The sequence below is a fragment of the Tamandua tetradactyla genome, chromosome 21 (genome assembly GCF_023851605.1).
Source record: "Tamandua tetradactyla isolate mTamTet1 chromosome 21, mTamTet1.pri, whole genome shotgun sequence".
In the NCBI taxonomy this organism is placed as follows: domain Eukaryota; kingdom Metazoa; phylum Chordata; class Mammalia; order Pilosa; family Myrmecophagidae; genus Tamandua; species Tamandua tetradactyla.
Window position 1 is genome coordinate 53,586,203 of NC_135347.1, and position 27,149 is coordinate 53,613,351.

Below are 27,149 nucleotides of genomic sequence, written 5' to 3' on the forward strand. Positions count from 1 at the left end.
AACCTCTTCAAAAACCAAATCAATAAATTGAGGGAGGACATGAAGAAGGCATGGGATGAACAAAAAGAAGAAATCGGAAGTCTGAAAAAACAAATCACAGAACTTATGGGAATGAAGGATACAGTAGAAGAGATGAAAAAAACAATGGAAACCTACAATGGTAGATTTTAAGAGACAGAGGCTAGAATTAGTGAACGGGAGGATGGAACATCTGAAATCCAAAAAGAAACAGAAACTATAGGGAAAAGAATGGAAAAATTTGAGCAGGGGCTCAGGGAATTGAATGATAATATGAAGTGCACAAATATACGTGTTGTGGGTGTCCCAGAAGGAGAAGAGAAGGGAAAAGGAGGAAAAAAACTAATGGAAGAAATTATCACTGAAAATTTCCCAACTCTTATGAAAGACCTAAAATTACAGATCCAAGAAGTGCAGCGCACCCCAAAGAGGATAGATCCAAACAGGCGTTCTACAAGACAGTTACTAGTTAGAATGTCAGAGGTCAAAGAGAAAGAGAGGATCTTGAAAGCAGCAAGAGAAAAACAATCCATCACATACAAGGGAAACCCAATAAGACTATGTGTAGATTTCTCAGCAGAAACCACGAAAGCAAGAAGACAGTGGGATGATATATTTAAATTACTAAAAGAGAAAAACTGCCAACCAAGATTTCTATATCCAGCAAAATTGTCCTTCAAAAATGAGGGAGAAATTAAAACATTTTCAGACAAAAAGTCACTGAGAGAATTTGAGACCAAGAGACCAGCTCTGCAAGAAATACCAAAGGGAGCACTAGAGTCAGATACGAAAAGACAGAAGAAAGAGGTATGGAGAAGAGTGTAGAAAGAAGGAAAATCAGATATGATATATATAATACAAAAGGCAAAATGGTAGAGGAAAGTATTACCCAAACAGTAATAACACTAAATGTTAATGGACTGAATTCCCCGATCAAAAGACATAGACTGGCAGAATGGATTAAAAACAGGATCATTCTCTATGCTGTCTACAGGAAACACATCTTAGACCCAAAGATAAACATAGGTTGAAAGTGAAAGGTTGGGAAAAGATATTTCATGCAAATAACAACCAGAAAAGAGCAGGAGTAGCTATACTAATATCCAACAAATTAGACTTCAAATGTAAAACAGTTAAAAGAGACAAAGAAGGATACTATCTACTAATAAAAGGAACAATTAAACAAGAAGACATAACAATCATAAATATTTATGCACCGAATCAGAATGCCCCAAAACGTGAGGAATACAATGCAATTACTGAAAAGGGAAATAGACACATCTACCATAATAGTTGGAGACTTCAATTCCCCACTCTCATCAGTGAACAGAACATCTAGACAGAGGATCAATAAAGAAACAGAGAATTTGAATATTACAATAAATGAGCTAGACTTAACAGATATTTATAGGACATTACACCCCACAACGGCAGAATACACCTTCTTCTCAAGTGCTCATGGATCATTCTCAAAGATAGACCATATGCTGGGTCACAAAGCAAGTCTTAACAAATTTAAGAAGATTGAAATCATATACAACACTTTCTTGGATCATAAAGGAATGAGGTTGGAAATCAATAATAGGCAGAGTGCCATAAAATTCACAAATACGTGGAAACTTAAGAACACGCTCTTAAACAACGAGTGGGTCAAGGAAGAAATTACAAGAGAAATTAGTAAATATCTTGAGGCGAATGAAAATGAAAACACAACATATCAAAACCTATGGGACGCAGCAAAGGCAGTGCTAAGAGGGAAATTTATTGCCCTAAATACCTATATCTGAAAAGAAGAAAGGGCAAAAATTCTGGAATTAACTGTCCACTTGGAAGAACTGGAGAAAGAACAGCAAACTAACCCCAAAGCAAGCAAGAGGAAAGAAATAACAAAGATTAGAGCAGAAATAAATGAAATTGAAAACATGAAAACAATAGAGAAAATCAATAAGACCAGAAGTTGGTTCTATGAGAAAATCAATAAGATTGATGGGCCCTTAGCAAGATTGACAAAAAGAAGAGAGAGGACACAAATAAATAAGATCAGAAATGGAAGAGGAGACATAACCACTGACCTCACAGAAATAAGGGAGGTAATAACAGGATACTATGAACAACTTTATGCTAATAAATACAGCAATGTAGATGAAATGTACAAGTTCCTAGAGAGGCATGAACAACCAACTTTGACTCAAGAAGAAATAGATGACCTCAACAAACCAATCACAAGTAAAGAAATTGAATCAGTCATTCAAAAGCTTCCCAAAAAGAAAAGTCCAGGACCAGACGGCTTCACATGTGAATTCTAACAAACATTCCAGAAAGAATTAGTACCAACCCTGCTCAAACTCTTCAAAAAAATCGAAGTGGAGGGAAAGCTACCTAATTCATTTTATGAAGCCAATATCCTCCTCATACCAAAACCAGGCAAAGATATTACAAAAAAAGAAAACTACAGACCAGTCTCTCTAATGAATATAGATGCAAAAATCCTCAGCAAAATTCTAGCAAATCGAATCCAGCAACACATTAAAAGAATTATACATCATGACCAAGTAGGATTCATCCCAGGTATGCAAGGATGGTTCAACATAAGAAAATCAATTAATGTAATACACCATATCAATAAATCAAAGCAGAAAAATCACATGATCATCTCAATTGATGCAGAGAAGGCATTTGACAAGACTCAACATCCTTTCCTGTTGAAAACACTTCAAAGGATAGGAATACAAGGGAACTTCCTTAAAATGATAGAGGGAATATATGAAAAACCCACAGCTAATATCATCCTCAATGTGGAAAAATTGAAAACTTTCCCCCTAAGATCAGGAACAAGACAAGGATGTCCATTATCACCACTATTATTCAACATTGTGTTGGAGGTCCTAGCCAGAGCAATTAGACAAGAAAAAGAAATGCAAGGCATCAAAATTGGGAAGGAAGAAGTAAAACTATCACTGTTTCCAGATGATATGATACTATACGTCAAAAACCCGGAAAAATCCACAACAAAGCTACTAGAGGTACTAAATGAGTACAGCAAAGTAGCAGGTTACAAGATCAACATTCAAAAATCTGTAGTGTTTCTATACACTAGCAATTAACAAACTGAGGGGGAAATCAAGAAACGAATTCCATGTACAATTGCGAATAAAATACTTAGGAATAAATTTAACTAAAGAGACAAAAGACCTATACAAAGAAAACTACAAAACACTGTTAAAAGAAATCACAGAAGACCTAAATAGATGGAAGGGCATACCGTGTTCATGGATTGGAAGACTAAATATAGTTAAGATGTCAGTCCTACCTAAATTGATTTACAGATTCAATACAATACCAATCAAAATCCCAACAACTTATTTTTCAGAAATAGAAAAACCAATAAGCAAATTTATCTGGAAAGGCAGGGTGCCCTGAATTGGTAAAATTATCTTGACGAAAAAAAATGAAGCTGGAGGTCTCACGCTGCTGGACTTTACGGCATATTATGAAGCCACAGTGGTCAAAACAACATGGTACTGGCATAAAGATAGATATATCGACCAATGGAATCGAATAGAGTGCTCAGGTATAGACCCTCTCATCTATGGACATTTGATCTTTGATAAGGCAGTCACGCAAACTCACCTGGGACAGAACAGTCTCTCCAATAAATGGTGCCTAGAGAACTGGATATCCATATGCAAAAGAATGAAAGAGGACCTGTATCTCACACCCTATACAAAAGTTAACTCAAAATGGATCAAAGATCTAAACATTAGGTCTAAAACTATAAAACAGTTAGAGGAAAATGTAGGGAGATATCTTATGAATCTTACAATTGGAGGCGGTTTTATGGACCTTAAACCTAAAGCAAGAGCACTGAAGAAAGAAAGAAATAAATGGGAGCTCCTCAAAATTAAACACTTTTGTGCATCCAAGAACTTCATCAAGAAAGTAGAAAGACAGCCTACACAATGGGAGACAATATTTGGAAACGACATATCAGATAAAGGTCTAGTATCCAGAATTTATAAAGAGATTGTTCAACTCAACAACAAAAAGACAGCCAACCCAATTACAAAATGGGAAAAGGACTTGAACAAGCACCTCTTAGAAGAGGAAATACAAATGGCCAAAAGGCACATGAAGAGATGCTCAATGTCCCTGGCCATTAGAGAAATGCAAATCAAAACCACAATGAGATACCATCTCACACCCACCAGAATGGCCATTATCAACAAAACAAAAAATGACAAGTGCTGGAGAGGATACAGAGAAAGAGGCATACTTATCCACTGTTGGTGGGAATGTCAAATGGTGCAACCACTGTGGAAGGCAGTTTGGTGGTTCCTCAAAAAGCTGAATATAGAATTGCCATATGACCCAGCAATACCATTGCTAGGTATCTACTCAAAGGACTTAAGGGCAAAGACACAAACGGACATTTGCACACCAATGTTTATAGCAGCATTATTTACAATTGCAAAGAGATGGAAACAGCCAAAATGTCCATCAACAGACGAGTGTCTAAACAAACTGTGGTATATACATACGATGGAATATTATGCAGCTTTAAGACAGAATAAACTTATGAAGCATGTAATAACATGGATGGACCTAGAGAACATTATGCTGAGTGAGACTAGCCAAAAACTAAAGGACAAATACTGTATGGTCCCACTGATGTGAACCGACATTCGAGAATAAACTTGGAATATGTCATTGGTAACAGAGACCATCAGAAGTTAGAAACAGGGTAAGATAATGGGTAACTGGAGCTGAAGGGATACAGACTGTGCAACAGGACTGAATACAAAAACTCAAAAATGGACAGCACAATACTACCTAATTGTAATTTAATTATGTTAAAACACTGAATGAAGCTGCATCTGAGCTATAGTTTTTTATATATATATTTTTTTATTTTTTATTTTTATTTTTTTCTCTATATTATTATTTTATTTCTTTTTCTGTTGTCTTGCTATTTCTTTTTCTAATCCGATGAAAATGTACTAAGAAATGATGATCATACATCTATGTGATGATATTAAGAATCACTGATTGCATGTAGAATGGAATGATTTCTAAATGTTGCGTTAGTTTTTCTTAATAAAAAAAAACTCTGCCTATGTAAAATGGGATTAGGGTTAAAACTGCTTTTTTGAAATCCTTTCAAATTGGCGTACTTTATAACAGTTTAGCTCCTTCTACCACCTTTTATTGTTTCCAGATATTTTATCTCTACATATTTCTTAAACTCTGTCCAACATTGTTATTATTTATCTTTATCCATATATTTACTCTTTCTTGTCTTCTTCATTCCTTCTTGCAGTTCTGTGCTCCCATCTAGAATCATTTTTATCTTTAAAACCCCTTTAATTATTAATGTAGTGCGAGTCTACTGGTGACAGATTCTCAACTGCAAAACACTTTGTTTAAGTTTCATTTTTGAAGGAAAATTTCAGTGGGAATAGAATCCTATGTTGACCTCTTTTTTATCTTTTAGCATTTTGAAGACAACGTTCCAGTCTCTTCTGGCCTCTGTAATATTTGCTGAAAAGTCTGCTATAATTATTTTTGCTGATACTCTGAAAGCAATAATACTTAATGCCTGTTCATGTAAATAAAGTTTAATTGGTACAGTCATACCCATTTGTTCATATATTTAGTGTGACTGCTTTTATACAGTATAATGGCAAAGCTGAGCAGTTGCAACAGAGATGTTATGGCCTATATAGCCTAAGATATTTAGTATTTGGCCCTTTATATAAAACATTAGCTTACCTCTGCCTTCAGGTATGTCTTTTTTCTCTAGATGATTTTAAGATTCTTTTCATTGTCTTTGGTTTTCAGCAGTTTGACTGATATCCCTAGTATAGTTTCTTTGTTTGTCCTGCTTTGCTAAGCTTTTAAAATGTGTGGATATATGTCTTTCATTAGTTTAGACAAATTCTTAGCCATTATCTTTTTTTTTAAAACAGTTTTATTGAGACATTCATGTGCCATACTGTCCATCCAATGAGTAAAATCATTGGCTTTTAGTATAATCACAGAGTTGTGTATTCATCACAATTAATTTTAGGATGTTTTCATTACTCCAAAAAGAAAAACTTCATGCACCTTAGCAATCATCTCCCAATCCCTGTATCCTTCCCCAGACCTACAGAACCATGAATCTCATTGTCCAAATTTATTGATATTTGCATTTTATATAAATATAGTCATACAATATATAATACTTTGTGACTGATTTCTTTCACTTAGTATAATGTTTTAAAAATTGTTGTTATTATTATTTAATTAGAGAGGCTGTTACAGAAAAGTCATGTAAAGAATACAACGTTCCCATATTACATACCCCTATTGACACTTTGTATTAGCATGGTACCTTTGTTACAATTGCTGAAAGAATATAAAAATATCACTGTTAACTATAGTCCACAATTTACGTTAGGTGTACTGTTTTCTGTATACCACCTTATTATTATTATTTTTTTTATGTGGGCAGGCACCAAACAAAAATAAGTTGTTAAAAATAACCACCTTATTTTTAACAACTTATTTTTTTTGTTATACATTTATTATAATTCATGAAAGAGCATTGTTATATTTGTACTATTAACCACAGTACATCATCCACAACAGGTTTATACTGTGTTGTACAGTTCCATGATTTGTCTCCTAACTTTCCTTCTATATACATATATGACCCCAAACTTCCCCTTTCAACCGCATCACAACGTAATTCAATACTGTTAATTACGCTCACAGTAATGTGTTAGTTTCACCACTGTCCATTTCTAAACATTTACAATTACAAATTAAGCTTTATCTTCCCTTTTGTCTACTCAGTTCTATGCCTTGATAACCTATATTCTTGAGTCAGATTCTATGAGATTGCTTATAATAATTAGTTCATATCATTGAAATCATATGATATTTGTCCTTTTGGATCTGACTTATTTCACTCGGCATAATGTCCTCAACATTCACCTATGTTGTTGCATTTATCTGGACTTCATTCCTTCTTACAATTGAAATGATATTCCATTGTATGTATGTATATGCTACATTTTATTTCTCCATCAATTGACGGATACTTGGGTTGTTTCTATCTCTTGGTAATTGTAAATAATGCCGCCCTGGACATTGGTGTAGAAAATCTGTTCAAGTCCCTGCTTTCAGTTCTGGATATTTATCTAGTAGCGAGATTGCCAGATTGTATGGCTGTTCTATACTTAACTTCCTGAGGAACCACCAAACTGTTTTCCACAGCATCTGTACCATTTTACATTCCAACCAGCAGTGAATGAGTGTTGCTCTTTTTCCACATTTCTTCAACACTTGTAGTTTTCTGGGGTTTTTTTGATGGAATAATTGAGTCTTTATTTTCTCTGCCTTCAGTTCTACTTCACAGAAGCTGATATTATAATAGTTTATATCTTTTCTTCAACTTTTCCTAAACTTAGAGGAAAAACATTAATATATTTATTTATTTTGATAATATAGCTAGACATTCCACAAATTTTTAACTGAACTATTGTCGTATTTCTTTTCTTTTTTAACTGTTTTTTTTTTTTATTGTATAGTGGTCATTCTAGTAGGTGTGAAATGTTACCTCTTGGATTTAATTTAATTCCCTAATAGCTAGTGATGTTGAACTAGCTATTCAACATCATGTGTTTTTCATGTGCTTTTTGGCCATTTGTGTATCCTCTTTGGAAAAATTTCTATTCAAGTCTTTTGCCCATTGTTTAATTGGGCTGGTTGTTGTTTTATTGTTGAGTTGTATGATTTCTTTATATATACTGCATAAATTAAATTTGATATGTGGCTTCCAAATATTTCCTTCTATTGGGTAGATTGTCTTTTCATTTTTGTGACATAGTCCTTTGTTGCACAAAAGTTTTGAATTTTTAGGAGGTCCCATTTATCTGTTTATTCTTTCATTACTTGTGCAATTTTTGGAGGATAATTTTGGTGGACAAAGAATTAACGACTGGCAGTTTTTTTCTTTCAGTACCTTAAATATATCATACTACTGCCTTTACACCTTCTTGGTTTCTGATGAGAAATTGGAAATTAATTGTGCTGGTTTGAGGCTGTTGTGTACCCCAGAAAAGCCATATTCTTTATCCTAATCCAGTCTTGTAGGGGCAGACTTACTGTTGGATGGAATGTATTTTTGGTGGGGGGAGTAGTGCATTGTCCAGGAATCAAACCTGAGTCTCCTGCATGGAGGGTGAGCATGCTACCACTGAACCACCTGTGCACCTGATGGGATGTTTTTGATTAACTTTTTTCCATGGAGATGTAACTCACTCAGTTACGGGTGGGACCTTTTGATAAGGTGGTTTCCATGGAGTTGTGTCTCTGCCCATTCAGGGAGAATCTTTATCCTTACTAGGGTCCTTTAATAGGGAATCATTTTGGAAAAAGCTGAGTTGACACAGATAGAGACATTTGGATAGATAGAAAGAAAACACCCCTGGGGAAGCTGTTTGAAACCAGAAGCCAAAGAACCAGTAGATGCCATCCACGTGCCTTCCCAGATCAGCCTTTCTTGAGGCAAGGTATCTTTTATTGGATGCCTTAGTCTGGACATTTTTGTGGCCTTAGAAATGTAAACTTGTAACTTTGTAAATTCCCTTTGTAAAAGCCAACCCATTTCTGGTATTTTTCATTTCCGGCAGCATTAGCAAACTAAAACATTAATCGTATTACTGTTTCCTTGTATGGGATGAATCCCTTTTCTCTTACTGCTTTAAGGATTCCCTTTTATCTTTGGCATTTGACATTCTGATTAGTATGTATCTTGTTCTGTTAGGATTTGTACTATTTGGAGTACATTGTGCTTCTTGAATGTGCGTATTTATGTTTTTCTTAAGAGTTGGAAAATTTTCATCCATTATTTCCTCACATATTCTTTTTGCCCCTTTTTCCTTCTCTTCTCCTTCTGGGACATCCATGATGTGTATGTTTATGTGCTTTGTGTGCTGTCATTCAGATCCCTAAAACCCTGCTCATTTTTTCCCTTTCTTTTCTATATCAGTTCTTCTGCCTGTATCTTCTCAGATGTTTTGCCTTCACTGATTCTTATGCCTGTTCAGATCTGTTGCATGCCTCTAGTGTATTTTAAATCTCTTCTATTGTGCCTTTCATTACCATAAGTCTGTTATTTTTTTCTTCATAAAGCATAAAGTTCTGCTTTATGCTCCCTCAGTGTCTTCTTAATATCCTTTCTCTCTTTAGCCATATTTTCCTTCATCTTCTTGAATTGATTTAGGAGATTTGGCTATATTTTCCTGTTTCGTAATACGGCTTGTAAATTTTTGCTGATGTCTAGGCATTTGATTATCTTGATGAGTGTATTCTAAAGGTCTGGTTCTCTCTTTTGCTTATGGTTTTACCGTTGATTGATTTTTTTGAGGCCCTTCTTTGATTCTTGTTGCAAGTTATTCTTTACCTTTAGAATTGCCTCAGTTTGGGTGACCAGAATTTTTCAGTCTTCTTCATCTGATTCTTGTCCTGGATGTGCAGTCTTCATCTGATTCTTGTCCTGGATGTGCAGTACAGTTTTAAGATTGCACTATTTTTAGCTTCAACTCCAGTAGAAAGCTTCTTTTCCTGTGTTCTTTCTCCTAGAGTTTTTATCTGTTCTGTTTGTGTCTGTTTTCCCTCTATAATTTATTTTTGCTCTCCTTTCATTGCCTTTAGGTATTTTTGCCTGGAAAACAAAGTCTAGTGGGAGGGTCACTCTGGAAAGGACTTTCCCAACCAGTATTTCTCAGCAAAACAGGGCCAGGTGTCCATTAAGGGGGTGCAGATCATTTCCAAGGAGCCCTATGGAAAGGGTCAGGAAAAATGCCGAAAAGCCTTTGGCCCCCGAAGCTGTGCTTTCCTGGTCTGCCCAATTGATTGCACCCTTCAGCAAAGTTTTCCCTGTAGCCGATGTCACCCCTGCTTCTTTGAATCTCCTCTACCTTCACCCCTGTTGAGGTTGGGGTTGAAACAGTGGCGTGGTCCTCCCTGTCCCTGGTAGAGCTGCAAGAGACAGGTTTTTATAATCATGAACTGCTTATCAGGAGCTGTGATCAGTACTCAACCTTGCCACCCCCTATCCCCATACTTTCCCTGTTATTGAGGAAGAGGGTTTCCAAATCTCTTTCTATCCACAGGAGCCAGTTAGGAGCTGGACCTCTGGTGGCTAGCCTCGAGGGTGGGGAATGGGTGCCAATGGTCACTACTGAGCAATTTACTCAGTTTTTTACCCCTGTGTGTCAGCTTCTTTGTCCTGCTCTTCCCAGGTTGCTCTACAATAGCCCTCTGGCCTCCATTACTGTTCTTTTAGACAGTAGACAGTTTCTGTTCATCCACTAGCTGCTTTTGGATGAGGAGTGAACCCTACTCCTACTCTGCTGTCCTCTCCAGAAGTTACTCCCATTATCTCTTTTTACTTTTTTCTTATTTTAACATGGGCAGGCACTGGAAAATGAACCCAGATCTCCAGTATGGCAGGCGAGAACTCTGCCACTGAGTCACCGTTGCCTGCCCTAAGTTTTTAAATTGTATAATATAAATATATACAAAACAAAGAAAGAAAAAAAATAGTTTCAATGCACTTTTCAGGACAGATCCCAGAGTTTGTCACGGACAATACAATTATCTCAGATTTTTTGTTCTAGCTGCTCCAAAATATAGGAGGCTAGAAGAAATAAATATTTTTATATCATCACAATCAACTTTTTTCCTTTTTTGGTGAAAAAACAACATATATTCAAAAAACCCCAGTAAATTTCAAAACACAGTGCAACAGTTAGTTATAGAATGGATTTCAGAGTTTGGTATGGGTTACAATTCCATAATTTTAGGTTTTTACTTACAACTACTGGAGACTAAAAGAAATATCAGTATACTGGTTCAGCATTCATACTCATTTTGTTAAACCCTACGTTCTCTTTATAACAGCACCAGCACCTTTTATCTTTCTATCCCACTCTTTAGGGGTATTTGGGCTGTGGCCATTCTAACTTTTTTATTTTGGAAGGGGCTGACAGCATGGGGTAGGGAGATGAAACTAGCTGATGTTCCCATTGTCTCTTGTAGTATTGTTTTTGCACACTCTTCTCCTTTTGGAACTCTAATTACAGGTATGTTAGCTATTTTGAACTTTATTTCACATGTCTCTGATTCTCTGTTGTGTTTTTCCATTCTTTTATTTCTGTGTTTCAGTTTATCTATTTTTCACTTGGTCTGCCTTCAACTTTATTAATTCTGTCTTCTGCTATTTCCTGTCTGTTAAACCTATCCAGTGAGTTCTTTTTTTTTTTTTTTTTTTTTATTCCAGAGGGTCTGGACAAACTCCACAGGAGAGTCCAGTGAGTTCTTAATTTCAGATACTGTATTTTTTAGTTTTGAATGTTCATTTGATTATTTTCCATAAATTCTACTTTGTTGAAATTCTCTATCTTTTCAACCACTTTGTCTTTTTTCTGACCATATTAGTTAGTTATTTTAATGTCCTCATCTGATAACTCTAGTATCTGAATCACCTGTGGGTCTGTCTTTTTGTGCTTTTCCTTCCTTCCTTCCTCCCTCCCTCCCTCCTTCACTCCTTCCTTCCTTCCCTTCCATTTTTAGCATGTTCTTTAAATGTTGAATGGATGTTATATGCTTATAGTAAAACATTTACAAAGTTCTGTGTGATAATCTTTTTTCCAGAGAGGGTTAATTTTTTCCTGACAGGCAAACAAAATATTAGGAGATCACCTTGATTCTATTGAAGCTCAATTTAGGGCTTTTTTAGGGATTGTCTGTTTCAATTTTTGTCATGCTTCTAGGGTGATTGCCTTACTCCTTGGTTGTGGCCCTTCTGTGGTCTTAAGTGATAGCCAGGGTATTTAACATGACCATTCTACTTGAATGAGGTGTCATTCAACTCCAGCTTCTCCCTCTGCAGTGTGTGGTTGTTGAAATTGCTGCTCAACTCTTGAACCTCCCAGCTGCTGATTTTCTTCTGGGATTCCTGTAATTTTGCCCTGTAAAAGTGTAGTCTTCTACTTGAAAGGAGTTTGTATACATATTTGGTGCTCCTTTTCACCAATTTCTTCCTGTGTGATTTTGCCCTTTAAGTTCCATCACTTTTGCAGTTCTCATGGGATTCCCACATGGCAGTTGGGAAAATGTGCTTTAGTGAAAAAGTTGGTATGACTGAGGAGCTCTATGTGCTTACCTTTTTTCAAGGACCATAGTCCCTCAAGTCCTGTAGGCATTGGTTGGTTGATCGCCAGGGTCTTTAGAAAATTACTTTATATATTTTTCCAGCTTTTAATTTTTATTTTCTGAGGCAAATTTAGTTTGTTATAGGCTACAGCCTCAGGAAAGAGCTGAAAGTTCCTACGGTCTCTTCTCAACAGCAGTGGCATGTTCTTTGCTCTCCTCTCTTCAAAACTCTCCAGTGGTTCCTTACTCATGGTAATTGCCAAAGCCTTTGTATTATACACAAGTTCCTACAAAATCTATCCCCACACTATCCCTTTGATCTCTTCCCTTACTTACTCCTCTTCATCTACATCTACCTTCTTGCATTGCCTTTTCTCTAGTGTGCTCTTTCCCCAGAAATCTACATGGCTAACTCACTCACTTTCAAACCTTTGTTTGGACGTTCCTTTCTTTTTTTTATTTGGTCTACTCTCACCAATCTGTTAAAAATTGCCTCTTCCTTTCCCTCCTGCATTTCTTATCCCTCTTTTTTTCTTTTTTATCCCCATCACCTCCTGACTTATAATTTACGTGTTTATTATGTTTGTTATTTGTTATCTCTTTTCTTACTTGAGTGAAATCTCTATGAGAGCAAGAAGTTTTTGTCCATTGTTGCGTCACATATGCAAGTAGAGAATCAGGTGAGAATGGAGTTACAGAATACAAGGGAGGAGAGATTTCAAGATGGAGGGGTAGTAGTCAATGGTATCAAATGTATGCATGATATTTTTGCATTAGATTTTTAGTTAGCAGGTAATTTGTGGCCCTGTGAGAAGTTTTAATAGAGGAATGAAGAGAAAAAGATCACCATGGGCTGAGGAAGTGGAGATAGCAATTGTTGACTCTTCCTTTTTAATCTTATAATTGTATAATTTTAGTACTCTCAAACTAAAGAAGAATTTTAAAATTTTGTTTTGTTTTATTAAAATTTTCAGTCCATCATAAAGAGATACACATCTGTAAAATACAATAAAAAACATGAAATGTGACCCCCCATTGTACAGCATACAAAAGAATACAATAAAAAACAAAATTACTAGAAAAACGAAATGAAAGAAAGCATGTAAATTACAAGTCCCATTTTTAAATTAGATTTAGTAGACATAAAATTACACTGTTAAATTTCCCTTTCAAGTTCTGAATGTGCTTTCTCTCAGTTTCTGTAAATACCTCCTAGGGATCAGTAATAAAAGTTTGTGGATTGGTAATTGTTCTTGGACCATACTTTCTCAAACCACACTTTGATAAATTATACAGTGCTCCATAGTCTTATGTCTGTGACCAGAATATTTCTCTGTAATTTACATAGTCTTTAAAAGAAGTGTAAGGTTATAATGTAGTTGCAGATTATAGATTTTTTTTTTAAAGATAATTTATGCTGTTTAAACTAACACCTTCTAAGTTCTTATACATAATTGATAAAATTGCTACTTTATTTTTAGTGGCTTTTCTGCTAGTAGTAAGAGCTTCTTTAGCCTTTTAGTTATGTATTTTTCTCTGTTCCTCAAAATTATAAAAGCAGGGAAATATTTTGAACAAGAAAGAAAAGTTATACCATTTAACACCACAAGATGTCACTTACGTAAAAATAAAGCTAATATACTATTACTCAAACCTAGAAAGCTACAGGTAACTAGGTAAATACAAATATATATATATATATATATATTTCAGATTCGTATTGGTTGTCAGATACTCAGTGAAAATGTTGCTAATCAGCATTATTTTACTTAAATATTTTAATGTTTAGCAAAATTGTTAAACTGATATTGTAGTAATACATGTTAATAGGTCATATTTGGGTCTACCTGATGAAAGAGTTAGATCTAAAAACGTCTCATTGGAAATGATTGTATTTTCAAGGCATGCTAAGTGCTGTGGTATTAAACAACCAAAGAGGAAATTGGGGAGAAAGATATATATCAGAATTTTCAACAGGTGTTTATAGCAAATATATGAGAAGTTGAATATTACATCAGGTTGCTAGAGGGCCTGGGATTTTTCTTGTTTCTTTACTGTAACCCAAAGTATTAACTCTGCTTGTCTTAACACAGAAGATATTTAATTTAGTTATTGAAGACTAACTTTTCTGTTAAACACAAAGAGAAGAACCTTTGACTTTACTATTGGGTTCCTGTTTTCTTGTTTTTAGTTTGAGAGAGGTGTTAGGACCTAAAGGTGTTGTTAATAAGGAGACTTTGGCATCTTGGGTTTAGGAGGAGCAAGTTAAGTTTCTGTTGAAATCATGAATAAAGTTAAGCCCAAGGTTAGAGTTTGGGATGCCCTAAAAATTAACACTTCGATTTTCATTGTTTAGTTCTTGCTACAGATACCATCATTGAAGAATAGTGGAAATTGTGTGTGGGGGTCAGGGTGGGGATCGGAGGGTGTTGGGGTATATGGGGAGGGAATAGGCAGGAGAAAAAGAGTTTTCCTTTGTTTTGGGAAAATTCCTTCTTATTTAGTTTCTACCTAATTCATTTTTTTCTTTCTTTCCTACCAATAAAATTTTTTAGGTTTCTTTTAATTTTTTGGTTTTTCTATTATAAAAGTACATAAGACCATTAAGTAAAATAGGAAAATACTGAAAAGGAGAAAGAAAATACCAAAAATATGTGGTTCCATTAATTTCACCCCATCAGTTATCTGTACAATGTGAAAGAGTCTGAGGGATTTTTTTTTTTATTAATTAACGGAAAAAAAGAAATTAACCCAACATTTAGAAATCATACCATTCTACATATGCAATCAGTAATTCTTAACATCATCACATAGATGCATGATCATCGTTTCTTAGTACATTTGCATCGGTTTAGAAGAACTAGCAACACAACAGAAAAAGATATAGAATGTTAATATAGAGAAATAAAAGTAATAATAATAGTAAAAAAAAAATCAAAACAAAACAAAAACCTATAGCTCAGATGCAGCTTCATTCAGTGTTTTAACATGATTACTTTACAATTAGATATTATTGTGCTGTCCATTTTTGAGTTTTTGTATCTAGTCCTGTGGCACAGTCTGTATCCCTTCAGCTCCAATTACCCATTATCTTACCCTGTTTCTAACTCCTGCTGGACTCTGTTACCAATGACATATTCCAAGTTTATTCTCGAATGTCGGTTCACATCAGTGGGACCATACAGTATTTGTCCTTTAGTTTTTGGCTAGACTCACTCAGCATAATGTTCTCTAGGTCCATCCGTGTTATTACATGCTTCATAAGTTTATCCTGTCTTAAAGCTGCATAATATTGCATCGTATGTATATACCACAGTTTGTTTAGCCATTCTTCTGTTGATGGACATTTTGGCTGTTTCCATCTCTCTGCAATTGTAAATAACGCTGCTATAAACATTGGTGTGCAAATGTCCATTTGTGTCTTTGCCCTTAAGTCCTTTGAGTAGATACCCAGCAATGGTATTGCTGGGTCGTATGGCAATTCTATATTCAGCTTTTTGAGGAATGAGTCTGAGGGATTTTAATAAGGGATTCTAAATTCACTAGGGTTCACAAATATATTTTAATATTTGATACTTGTATAACATCAGGTACAAGTTTTCATATATTTTGCTCCTTCTGCTGTTTATGTATTTTCAATGGAAAAAAGTAGATATTTTAAGTAATTTTTTTCCATCCCTCACTAGTAGTCAAATTGTATTTAATTTTCTGAGATATTTGAAAAGTTAGAGCATTTTTTCCACAAATGTCGTTGCCTATACTCTTTTTGGAAAGAATGTGCTTAGCTTTCATTTGTTTATTTTTTACTGTATTGAATATTTTGTAACACTTAATCCTCCGATTGAACATTCATGAGTGCTTGCTGTCTATATTTGACCTAAATCTGTAAAATGCATAAAATGAAAATGAGAACTTTTGTTAAATCTGTCTTCTGGAGTAGTTGAAGAAGCACTTCTTACCCACTTTGAAACCTCATCAGAGATGAAAGAGCTTCTGATATTTTTTGAAGGGGATGGGCTCATGTTGCATTGAGGAACCCATGCGGAGTCAGTTTTTCTTTATTATCTTGTTTCTGCAGAGTTTATTGCAGAAACCACGAAAGATTGCTTATTGTAAGCTATTAATTATTGCAAGTAGTTAATTACTTTTGTAATACTACAAGCCTAGTTTCCTGTCAATTTTGTTACAGTCATTTAAGAGGCTTTTTTCCTGTGATATACTTAAATAAGATTCAGGGATTAGGTTCTTGAGTAAGCATGAAGTTTAAATATGAAACTAATTTCAAAGCATATAAAATTGTGATTTAGCTGAACTGTAATAATGTATTTTCCAGAAATAGATGTATTTTGAAGCATCTTCTAGGAATAAACATCTTATTCACACATGTGAATAAAACACTGTAAAACTTCTTAATATCAACTTTATTGAGGTAGAATGTACATGCAACAAATTATCCATTTAAAGAGTACAATTAGGTGAGTTTTGCCAGATGTGTACACCTGTGGAACCACTTTCACAGTTAAGAGAATGCAGAACATTTCCATTCATATTGAGAAATTTCATTTTGTCCATTTGCAGTCTATTTCTTCTGCTACCTAGTGGCCCCAGGAAACCATTGATCTGCTTTCTATCACTATAGAGTAGTGACATTTTCTAGAATTCAATAATATGCATATTCTATAATTTTATATGAATTTAAGTCATGCTCTTCTGTGTCTGGCTTTTTTCACTCCACATAATTTTGAGAATTCAACAATGTTGTTTCATGTGTCAGTAATTAATTCTTTTTCATTGCTAGTGGTATTCCAGTATATGGAGAAATTATGTTTTCCTGATGGACATTTGGACTGTTTCCTGTTTTTGTGCTATTGTGCCTAAATCTGCTATGAACATTTGTATGAAAGCCATTATGTGGAAATAATGTTTTTATTTCTTTTGGGGGTGGGGTAGCTGGGTCATATGGTAGATGGATGTTTAACCTTTGTAAAAAAAAATCTCAGTTTTCCAAAATGGTTTTATCATTTTACATTTCAATCAGCGGTGGTATAGGATTTCTAGTTAATCCTCACTAGCATTATTATTGTCAGTCTTTTTAATTTCAGCTGTTCTAATGGGTCTGTAATGGTATCTCATTTAATTTGCATTTCCTTGATGATTAATGATCTTGACATGTGCTTATTGGTCATTCTTACATCTTCTTTTGTCAACCATCTATTCAAATCTTTGAAATTCTTTGACTTTTTTTTTAATTGAGTTGTAATTGTTACAACATTTTTCTTCTCGAATTTTACTTTAAATATAGTGAAAGGAAGGGAAAAAAACATTAATAGGTTAAAACAAATTAAACGCCCGCTCTACATGGATAAAACATTCACATAGGTCAGCTGAAGTAATACGCAAACCAAAATTGAAATGTGCAGATTTTCAAAGAAGTCACCAGTCATATAACACAAACAGAAGGCATTTATATACACACTAGGTGAGCCTCTAAGAAATGTACCCCATGAGGCGTTAACCTTTGTTTTATGCCATATGTAACTGGTTTTGAAAATTAAACTTTTAATTTTGAGATAATTATAGATTCATATTTAGTTGTAAGAAATAATACAGGTAGTGATCCTGTGTACCCTTTACCCAGTTTCTTTCAATGATAACGTATTGGCAAACAGTAGTACAATGTCAGAAGTAAGATGTTGACATGTCAGGTTTCTCCAGTGTACTCATTTGTGCGTGTGTACACACAAGCATGTGATTAGTTCTCTGAAGTTTTATAACGCCAGTTTTGTAGTCAATATACAGAACATTTCCATCACTACAAGAATCCACTGTGTTGCCTTTTTATATATACCTCACTTCTCTCTTGAACTTAACTCCTGGCATCCACTAATCTCTTCTCCATTTCCATAATTTTGTCATTTCAGGAATGTTATATAAATGAATGTTATATAAAAGTATGTGTAACCTTTTAGGATTGACTTCATACATTCAGTTCAAGTCTCTGGAGATTCATTCAGGTTGTTACATGTATCAATAGTTTGTTTCTTTTTACTACTAAGTGGTGTTCTGTGGTTTGGAGTTCAGCTATTCCAGGATATTTGATTGTTCCAGTTTTGGGTTATTATGAATAAAGCTGCCATGAATATTTGTGTACAGGTTTTTGTGTGAGAGTAAATTTGTATTTTTCTGGAATAAATGCCCAAAAATGCAATTCCTGGGTCATAGGGTGATTACATGTTTAGTTTTATAAGAAATTGCCAAATTGTTTTCCGTAGTGGCTATACCATTTTACATTCCCAAGAGCAACATAGAGTGATCCAGGTTCTTTGCATTCTCGCCAACATTTGGTATTGCTACTTTTTTAAAAAAAATTATTATTTTTTAGACATTCTGGATGTAGTAGTCATATTTCATTGTGATTTTAATTGCATTTCCCTAATGTGCTTATTTACCATCTGTCTATCCTCTATTTGTTGGTTGTCTGTTGCCCATTTTCTACTGGAATTGTTTCATTTTTTTTTACTGTTGTTTTAAACACAGTTTTTTTTTCAAGTATAATACACATGATCCTGGGCAACAAATGTTTTTTTTTTGTTTGCATGGGTGGGCATTGGGAATCGAGCCCGTTTACTGTTGTTTTAAGAATTCTTTTTATAGTGTAGATACTAATCTTCTGTCGGATATATGATTGCAAATATTTTCTCCCAGTCTGTACATTCTTTTCATCTTCTTAACAGCCTTTCATAGAGCAAAAGTTTTTAATTTTGATGTTGTTCAATTTATTCATTTTTCCTTTTACAGATTGTGCTTTTGGTGTTGTCTAAGAACTCTGCCTAGTTTTATAGCTGTTTTAGACAATTGTTCTGCCTTGTCAAGGAAAAAAGGTTAGAGATTGCAAATTATGAAGATTCTTTAAAGCAGGGATTTGTGATTTTAGGGAAGAGAATTCATTAGGAAGAATCGGCATCAGTCATGGGGAAAATAAACTGTTAGAAGACAGTTTTCCATGGGTCTCTTCTCATTTCTGCAGCTTTTTTGACCAAACTTTTGTTGTGGACTACCTTTTAAGGATGTTGTAGAGAAACAGTTGGGAAGAGATATGGCTCCGTCTTCTGTAAACATTGGGCGGGTTTGTTAGCTTGAAGTTCCTTAGCTGTGACACATTCCACTGTGTATGTAGCGTAAACCTGGGTCCACCTCCACATCAACCTTGTGGGATTTTCGGGACAAGGGAAACTGATGAGAACCTGAAGTTCGTGCTGTCTCTTGTGCCATGAGTAATAGAGTCTTTCGCTTCTGATCTAGGAATCTTGTTTTCTGCCAGCATCCATGAAACTGTAGCAGGCTCGTTTGTTAGCTTGCAGTAGGATAAAACCCCACACCTTTCACAGTTCTTGATAAAAATATAAAGTAGGGCAGTGCAATGGTGGCTCAGTGGCGGAATTGTCACCTGCCATGCTGACCCGAGTTCAATTCACGGAACCTGCTCATGTGAAAAAAAAAATATATATATATAAACACACACACACATACATATACATATAATCTAGAATCTATAAAATCCTAGATCATCAGGGTATTAAATTAATTAAAGCCTTTTCAGCCTGCAGTGGAAGAAGTTGTAGGTTTTATTATTTATTCCTCCTAAGCTGAGATGATTTAAAGTCAGTACCACAGTGTTAGGTTATATTTAAGTCATATTTGGCTACTTGTGAAATTACCGTGTGGATGGGCCTTTGCAACCTTTTTTCTGTAGAATTAGGCTCCTGACTCTCCACTTCCCCCCACCGTAACCCACCCCTGCAAAAGACTGGCATTGTCCTCTGTTTTTCTCAGTGATGATAATGGTGGTGGATGGTGGTCTAGACTACACGGGAGACCCGGTGTAAACCAGGCAGTATGACAAAAAGACTAAACTAATAGTTGGGAGGTGGCTTTTGCCATTGAATAGCTTGTGGTCTTAAGCATATCACTTTCTAAGCTACGGCGTCCTCATCTGAAGTGAGAGCTTTGGGTGAATTGATTTAAAGTCTGAAGTTACTCAAGAATCACAGAGTTAGAGGTATCTTTGGGGTTATCTAATTGAATCTTCTATTCAGTATGGACCTCGCTTCTATCTACATCTATTTATGGGAAAATTTTTAAATTATTAATTTTAGTGATATTTAATGCTATGTCCTATTTTATAGTTTATAAAGAACTTTAACATATTTCTTCATTCCTTTTAACAGAGCTAATAGAGCTTATTTATTTTGATATCATAGATAAAGAAATAAGCTTAAGAAATTTGCTGACTTGTCCAAGGTCACATACTTAGTTGAAGGATTCAGGTCTTTTGAGTCCAGTCCTCTCTTCTTATCATCACACCATAATTGAACATTGCTAGAAAGGATGACTGCTTTATTTGCTTGAAATGTCTCTTCTTTTTATTGAATATTTATAGAATGAGTGACTAGGTATTATTTATACTATTAAACAGAGCTATTTTTTTTTTGAAAAGCATAACTAAGTAGAGAAAAGTAAGTTTTCTCGTTTATTTTGGTTAAATCTTAATTTGCAGCCTATTTTTAAAAATTGAGCTGAAATTCACATAACTTAAAATTAACCATTTTAATGTGAACATTAACATTATTAGTGTGGGATTTAGTACATTCACAGAGTTGTACAACCACCATATAGTTCCAAAATATTTGTATCATCCCAAAAGGAAACCCTATAAATGTTAAGCAGCTACACCCTATTCTCCCCTCTGCCCAACACTTGATAGCTGCCAGTGTGCATTCTGTCTGCATGCATTTACCAATTCTGGATATTTCATATAAATTAAATCATACAAATTTGGACTTCATTCACTTAACACAGCGTTTTCAAGGCCCATCTACATCATTTCAGCATATCTTAGTATTTTGTTCCTTTCTATGACTGAGTAATGTTTTGTTGCAGTATATACTGTGATTTGTTTATTCATTCAGCCATTAATGTGACATTTGGATTGTTTCTACCTTTTGACTACTATGAATAATGCTGTTCTGAACATGAGTATACATTTATTTGTTGGAGCCCCTGCTTTCAGTTCTTTTAGGCATATACTTGGAAGGGAATTGCTGGGTCATATGGAAATCCCATGTTTGACTTACTGAGGAACTGCAAAACCATTTATCACAGTGACGGAATCATTTTATATTTCCATGAGCAATTTATGAGGGATCCCGTTTCTCCACACCCTTGGCAACGTTTTTTATTTTCTGTTTTGTTATTGTTGTTATACCCATCATAGTGGATGGGAAGTTGGTTTTGATTTACTTTTCCTTATTAACTAATGATCTTGAGCATCTTTTTGTGGGCTTGTTGGACAGTTGTGTATCTTCTGCGGAAAAATGTCTATTCGAATCCTTTGCACATTCTTTGATTGGGTTGTCTTTGTGTTGTTGAGTTTGAGTTTTTTATATATTTTGGATACTAGGCCCTAATCAAATGTATGACTTGCAAATAAATATTTTCTCCCACTCTGTAGGTTGTCTTAGATTCCTAGGCTTGGTGTAACAAAGAACTGCAAACTGGATGGCTTAAAACAACAGAATCATATTGTCTTTCAGTTCTGGAGGCCAGAAGGGCAAAATCATTGGGCTCCCTTACTAGTTCTTTGTCTCTTTTTAGCTTTTGTCTAATGTAAAAATCTAAATACGGATTTTTTTCCTTTTCTTTTGTAATAGAAATGAGGATCTAAAGCAAATGTTGGAGAGCAACAAAGATTCTGCTAAATTGGATGCTATGAAGCGGATTGTTGGGGTAGGTAAAACTTCAATTTTGGATAATGAATGAGTAATGATTACATTATATTAAATATATTAAATAAAATATTAATTGTTCAAATGTGACAATATTCCATTTACCTTTTTTTTACGGTATTTATTCTCATGATTTTTTTCTTTATTAGAGAAGATGTGGGTTTACAGAACAATCATGGATAAAATTGAATACCTTAAATATATAATAATATTTGTTACCAGTTTAACTTTAATAGCATGTACATATACTTTTCCTATAGCCCTCTGTCCTAGTATTTTTTTTGTACTTGTTATCACTTATGTCTTTGTTTGTTATATGTCCAGAAACATGGATCCGTCATTATTTTTTTTATACATTTACATCATTTGCATTTTACCACCTGTAGGAAGTAAGAAGTGGAGGGACATACTGAACAACATACTACAGTAATACTTAAATAGTTAAATAAATAATGACTTGGTTATCCATCATTATCCAAATGGTTAGCTTTACCACAGGTCTTTTTTTCTTTATGCTGCTTTGAGCCAATCTAGTTTTTTTGCTTTTAGTCTAAAGAACTCCCTTTAGCATTGCTTGTAGGTCAGGTCTAGCTGTGATGAACTCCTTCAGCATGTTTATCTGGCAATGTCTTAATCTCTTCCTCATTTTTGAAATTAAGTCTCATCAGATAGAAAATTCTTGGCTGGCAGGCAGTTGTTTTCCTTCAGCCCCTGAAACATTTTAATCCACTGCCCTCTTGCTTGTATCATTTCTAAAGAGAAATCAGTGCTCATCCCAATTGGGATTCCCTTGACATAACACATTGGCTTTCTCTTGCAGCTTTTCAGAACTTTCTCCTCATCCTTTGCATTTGATTGTGTGATCAATATATGACAGGGTGTGTTTTCGTCTTGTTTATCCTGTTTGATGGTCTTTGAACTTCTTGGATGTACATATTCATGTTTTTTGCTAAGTTTGTTGATGTCCTCAGTCATTATTTATTTAACTATTCCTTCTGCCCCTTTCTCTCTTTCTTCTTCTGGGACCTCTGTGATGCATATATTGTTGTGCTTGATGGTGTCCCTCAGGTGTTACAGGCTGTTTTTGCCTTTAATCTTTCTGTGCTCTTTCTGCTCCTCGGCCTCACTCATTTCTGTTGTCTTCAAGTTCACTGATTCTTCTCTCTGCCAGCTGCAGTCTGCTCTTCAAACTCTCCTGGGCATTTTTCATTTCAATTATTGTGGTCTTCAATTCCGGTAGCTCTGTTTGGTTCCTCTTTACCAAGACTTTCATATTGAAAGCTTTGTTTGTTATGTCCGCATTCTTGTCTTCTTTGTTGTTTTTTTCTGAATTTTATTCCCCTTTCATTGGATGGGCCATCATTTCCTGTTTCTGTTTGTCTTGTACAGTGTGCAACGAAACAGTACATTTTAATATTTTAAAATGTTAACTCTGGGATTTACTCCCTGGGATGTCTGTTTCGTGTTTTTTTTTTAACCAGCTAATGATAAGACAAGATTTTCTTGAGCTTCCACCCTCCTATCAGGAAGGTCTGTCCAACACAAATGCAGTGGGCAGAATTTTCCTTGTCTTTCTGGGCATGTCTTGTTCTGGGCTTCGACTAGTGATTTGTTTTGAAGTTCCCTTGGTTATGGGAGTTTAGTCGCCCCCTCTCTTTATCAGGAACAGACCTCTCTCTCTCAGTTGTTTGAAGCTGGCAAGTTTTTGTCTCAGACTGTGTACTCTATAGTTTTTACATTCCTTTTGTTGTGTCAAGCTGCTTTTGCCTAGAGGACAAATTCTGGAAGGAGGCCCTCTAGGAGAGGACTTTCCCAAGTCAGTCTTTCCCTACCAGAACAGGGCCACTGACCCACAAAGGAGGCATAGACCCACTCCAACTCCAGAGTACTCTGGGGAGGTTCCCTAAAGCTTGAGTGTTCCTCACCTGCCCCTCAAATGCAGCTCTTCGGCTAACTGTCCTCTACGGCCTTGTAGAAGTGCCATGTCTTTAAGTCTCTATTGCCATTGCCCCTATCTAGGACAGGTTGATATAATGGCTGTTGCTACCCTTGTGTCCAAACTAGTTGAAACAGTGGCTGCCCTCAGAGCCCCCAGCAATCGTAATTTGCTAATCAAAAGCTCTGATCAGTGATTGGTTGGGTAAGAGGATTTGCCTAGCTTGGGTAAGAGGATTTTTACATCCCAGCAAGCTAACCAGGGGCTCAACCCCGCAGTGGCCTGCTGTGAGAGTGGGGTCAGGCCCTGTAGCCACGGTATATAGAGAACAGTTTACTAGTCTTTACTGTAATGTATCAGTCTCTTCGTCCTACTCTTCCTTGTATGCTGTATAATGTTTTACTGGCCTGTGGAGTTTCAAAATAGTTGTCTCAGGCAGTTCCTGTCTGTTTAGTAGTTGCTTTGGTGGAATGACTGAGTCTTGGAGTTCCCTACTCTGCCATCTTCCCACAATCCTCTTCCATTTATCTCTTAATGTTGGCTTAGAATTTCCTTTCTAAAATTGTTATAAAAGGAAACATTGCAATGTCACAAATCAGGAAACTTGGGTTCCAGTTCTATTTTTCATGTTTCAGTTTCCCTGTCTGCAATATCAAGATATTTCTTCTGTGAGAAAGTTAATCATTTTGAAGACAAAGTAAAATGATATACAATGTTTTAACTTCCTACAAAGTGGGTTACTAGTTAGGTATTTTATGTCATTTCATAGATAAAAATAATGAGCATGCTTTCTTGTGTTAAATGTTTTCAGATTCTATTACTGTCAGTAAAATATTTAGTTTAGTTGGACAGAACTTCAAATAAGTAAGTTTATTCATCAGGACTCAGTTTGTGATAAAAAATTAATTGACATATTATTAGAGAGGTTCATTGCCAGAGCTAAAAATATAGTTTATAATTATATATACAGTCTTAAATGAAGTATTTTTGCAGTTTGTGTCTAGACATGTACATACATTTTTTGATTAGTTTTTCACTAAAACTTAATTCTAGTGTAATTCTTAATTCTATTACCAAAACTTTTCCAGTACCTCAAATGGAATACCGTATCAGTTAAGCATTAACTCCTTACTCCCTACCCCCACCAGCTCAAGGTAGCCTCTATTCTAGTTTCTGACTTTACAAATTTGCGTGTACTAATTATTTCATTTATGTGCAATCATATAATATTTGTACTTTGGTGTTTGGCTCATTTTACTCAACTTCATATCTGCAGAATTCTTCCATTTTGTAGCATGGATATGAACTGTTTTCCTTTTTATGACTGAATAATACTCCATTACGCGCGCGTGCGCACACACAGACACACACACACACATACACATATATACAGCATTTTGTTTATCCTTTCAAGTGCTGATGGTCACTTAGATTGCTTTCACCTTTTGGCAATTGTGAATTAAATTGCTGTGGATATCAATGTGCAAATATCTGTTTGTGTCCCTGCTTTCAATTCTGTTGTGTGTACATCTAAAGGTGAAATTGCAATGTCATATGGTAATTCTATACTTAATTTTCTGAGGAAGCGGCAAACTGATTTCCACAGCAGTTGCTCCATTTTACATTTCCACAGCACTGAAAGGGGTTTGCTATTTCCCCACATGCTCCCTAACACTTGTTATTTTATGTGTGTGTGTGTGTGTGTGTTTATAGTAGCCATTCTGGTGGCTCTAAATGGTATCTCATTGTGGTTTAGATTTGCATTTTTCTAATGACTAATGATGTTGAGTATTTTTCAAATGCTTATTAGCCATTTGTATGTCTTTGGAAAAATTTCTTTTAGCGTTTTGCTCATTTCTTAATTGTCTTGTTTACCTTCTTGTTATTGAGTTGTAGGATTTCTTTATATATTATGGATATTAAATCCTTATCAGATACATGGTTATTACCACATATTTATGAGTTTTCCAGTTCTTCCTCTGTTAATGATGTCTAGCTTCATTTCCCTTGTGTTTGATGAGGATATACTGTATGATTTCAACATATTTGTTTTTTTTTTCTTTACTTTTTTTAAATTGTATCGTATAACATATATACAAAGCTAAGAAAGAAAAAAAGCAATAATTTTCAGAGCACTCTTCAGCAGGTAATTACAGGACACATGCCAGAATTTGTCATGGTTGCCGTACCATCCTCTCAGATTTTTCCTTCTGGCTGCTCCAGAATGTAGGAGGCTGGAAGGAATAAATATTTTTTTGTCATCACAATTGACTTTTTTTTTTTTGTGAGAGATAACATATATAAAAAACAGCAATTATTTTCAAAGCACAGCAAAACAGTTAGTTGTAGAACAGATTTCAGAGTTTGGTATGGGTTACAGTTCCACAACTTTAGGTTTTAACTTCTAGCTGCTCTAAGATACTGGAGACTAAAAGAAATATCAGTTTAGTGATTCAGCTTTCTTATTCATTTGTTAAAGCCTACCTTCTCTGTATAACTCCACCATCAACTTTGATCTTTCTGTCCCACTTTTTAGGGGTATTTGGTTATGGCCATTCTAACTTTTCATGTTGGAAGGGCTGTTGATAATATGGGCTAGGAAGATGAACTAGATGTTCTGGAGAGGCTGACCCCTCTAGGTTTCAGGACTTATCTGGTCGAGGGACCCATTTAGAGGTTGTAGGTGTCTGGAAATTTACCCTAGTGCATGGAACCTTCGTAGAATCTTATATGTTGGCATAGGTGTTCTTTAGGATTGGCAGGAATAGTTTTGTTTGGGGGTTGGCAAGTTACGATAGGTAGCAGTGTCTAACTGAAGCTTGCATAAGAGTGATCTCCAGAGTAGCCTCTTGACTCCATTTGGATTCTCTCAGCCACTGATACTTTATTAGTTATACCTCTTTTCCTGCTTATGGTCAGGATGGAATTGTTGATCCTATGGTGCCAGGGTTGAAACTGTCCCTGCTAGTCATCTCCCATGTTGCAATGGAGACCATCACCCCTGGATGTCATGTCCCATGTAGGGGGGAGGGCAATGATTTCACTTTCAGAGTTGAATTTCCTTCTCATTTTTGAAGGACAGTTTTGTTGGATATACAATTCTTGGTTGGCAGTTTTTCTCTCTTAGAATCTTAAATATATCATATCACTGCCTTTTTGCCTCCATTGTTTCTGCTGAGAAATCCACACATTATCACATACAA

The 27,149-nt window shown here is 35.3% G+C and overlaps 1 protein-coding gene across 1 annotated transcript in view; it reads left to right on the top strand.

Annotated features, from left to right (window-relative positions):
• AP3B1 (adaptor related protein complex 3 subunit beta 1) overlaps positions 1-27,149 on the top strand; it is a 353,422-nt gene that overhangs the window by 26,861 nt on the left and 299,412 nt on the right. The window contains exon 2 of the mRNA XM_077138668.1: positions 21,936-22,011. Coding sequence (XP_076994783.1) covers positions 21,936-22,011 — 76 coding nt within the window. The remainder of the gene's footprint in view (positions 1-21,935; positions 22,012-27,149) is intronic.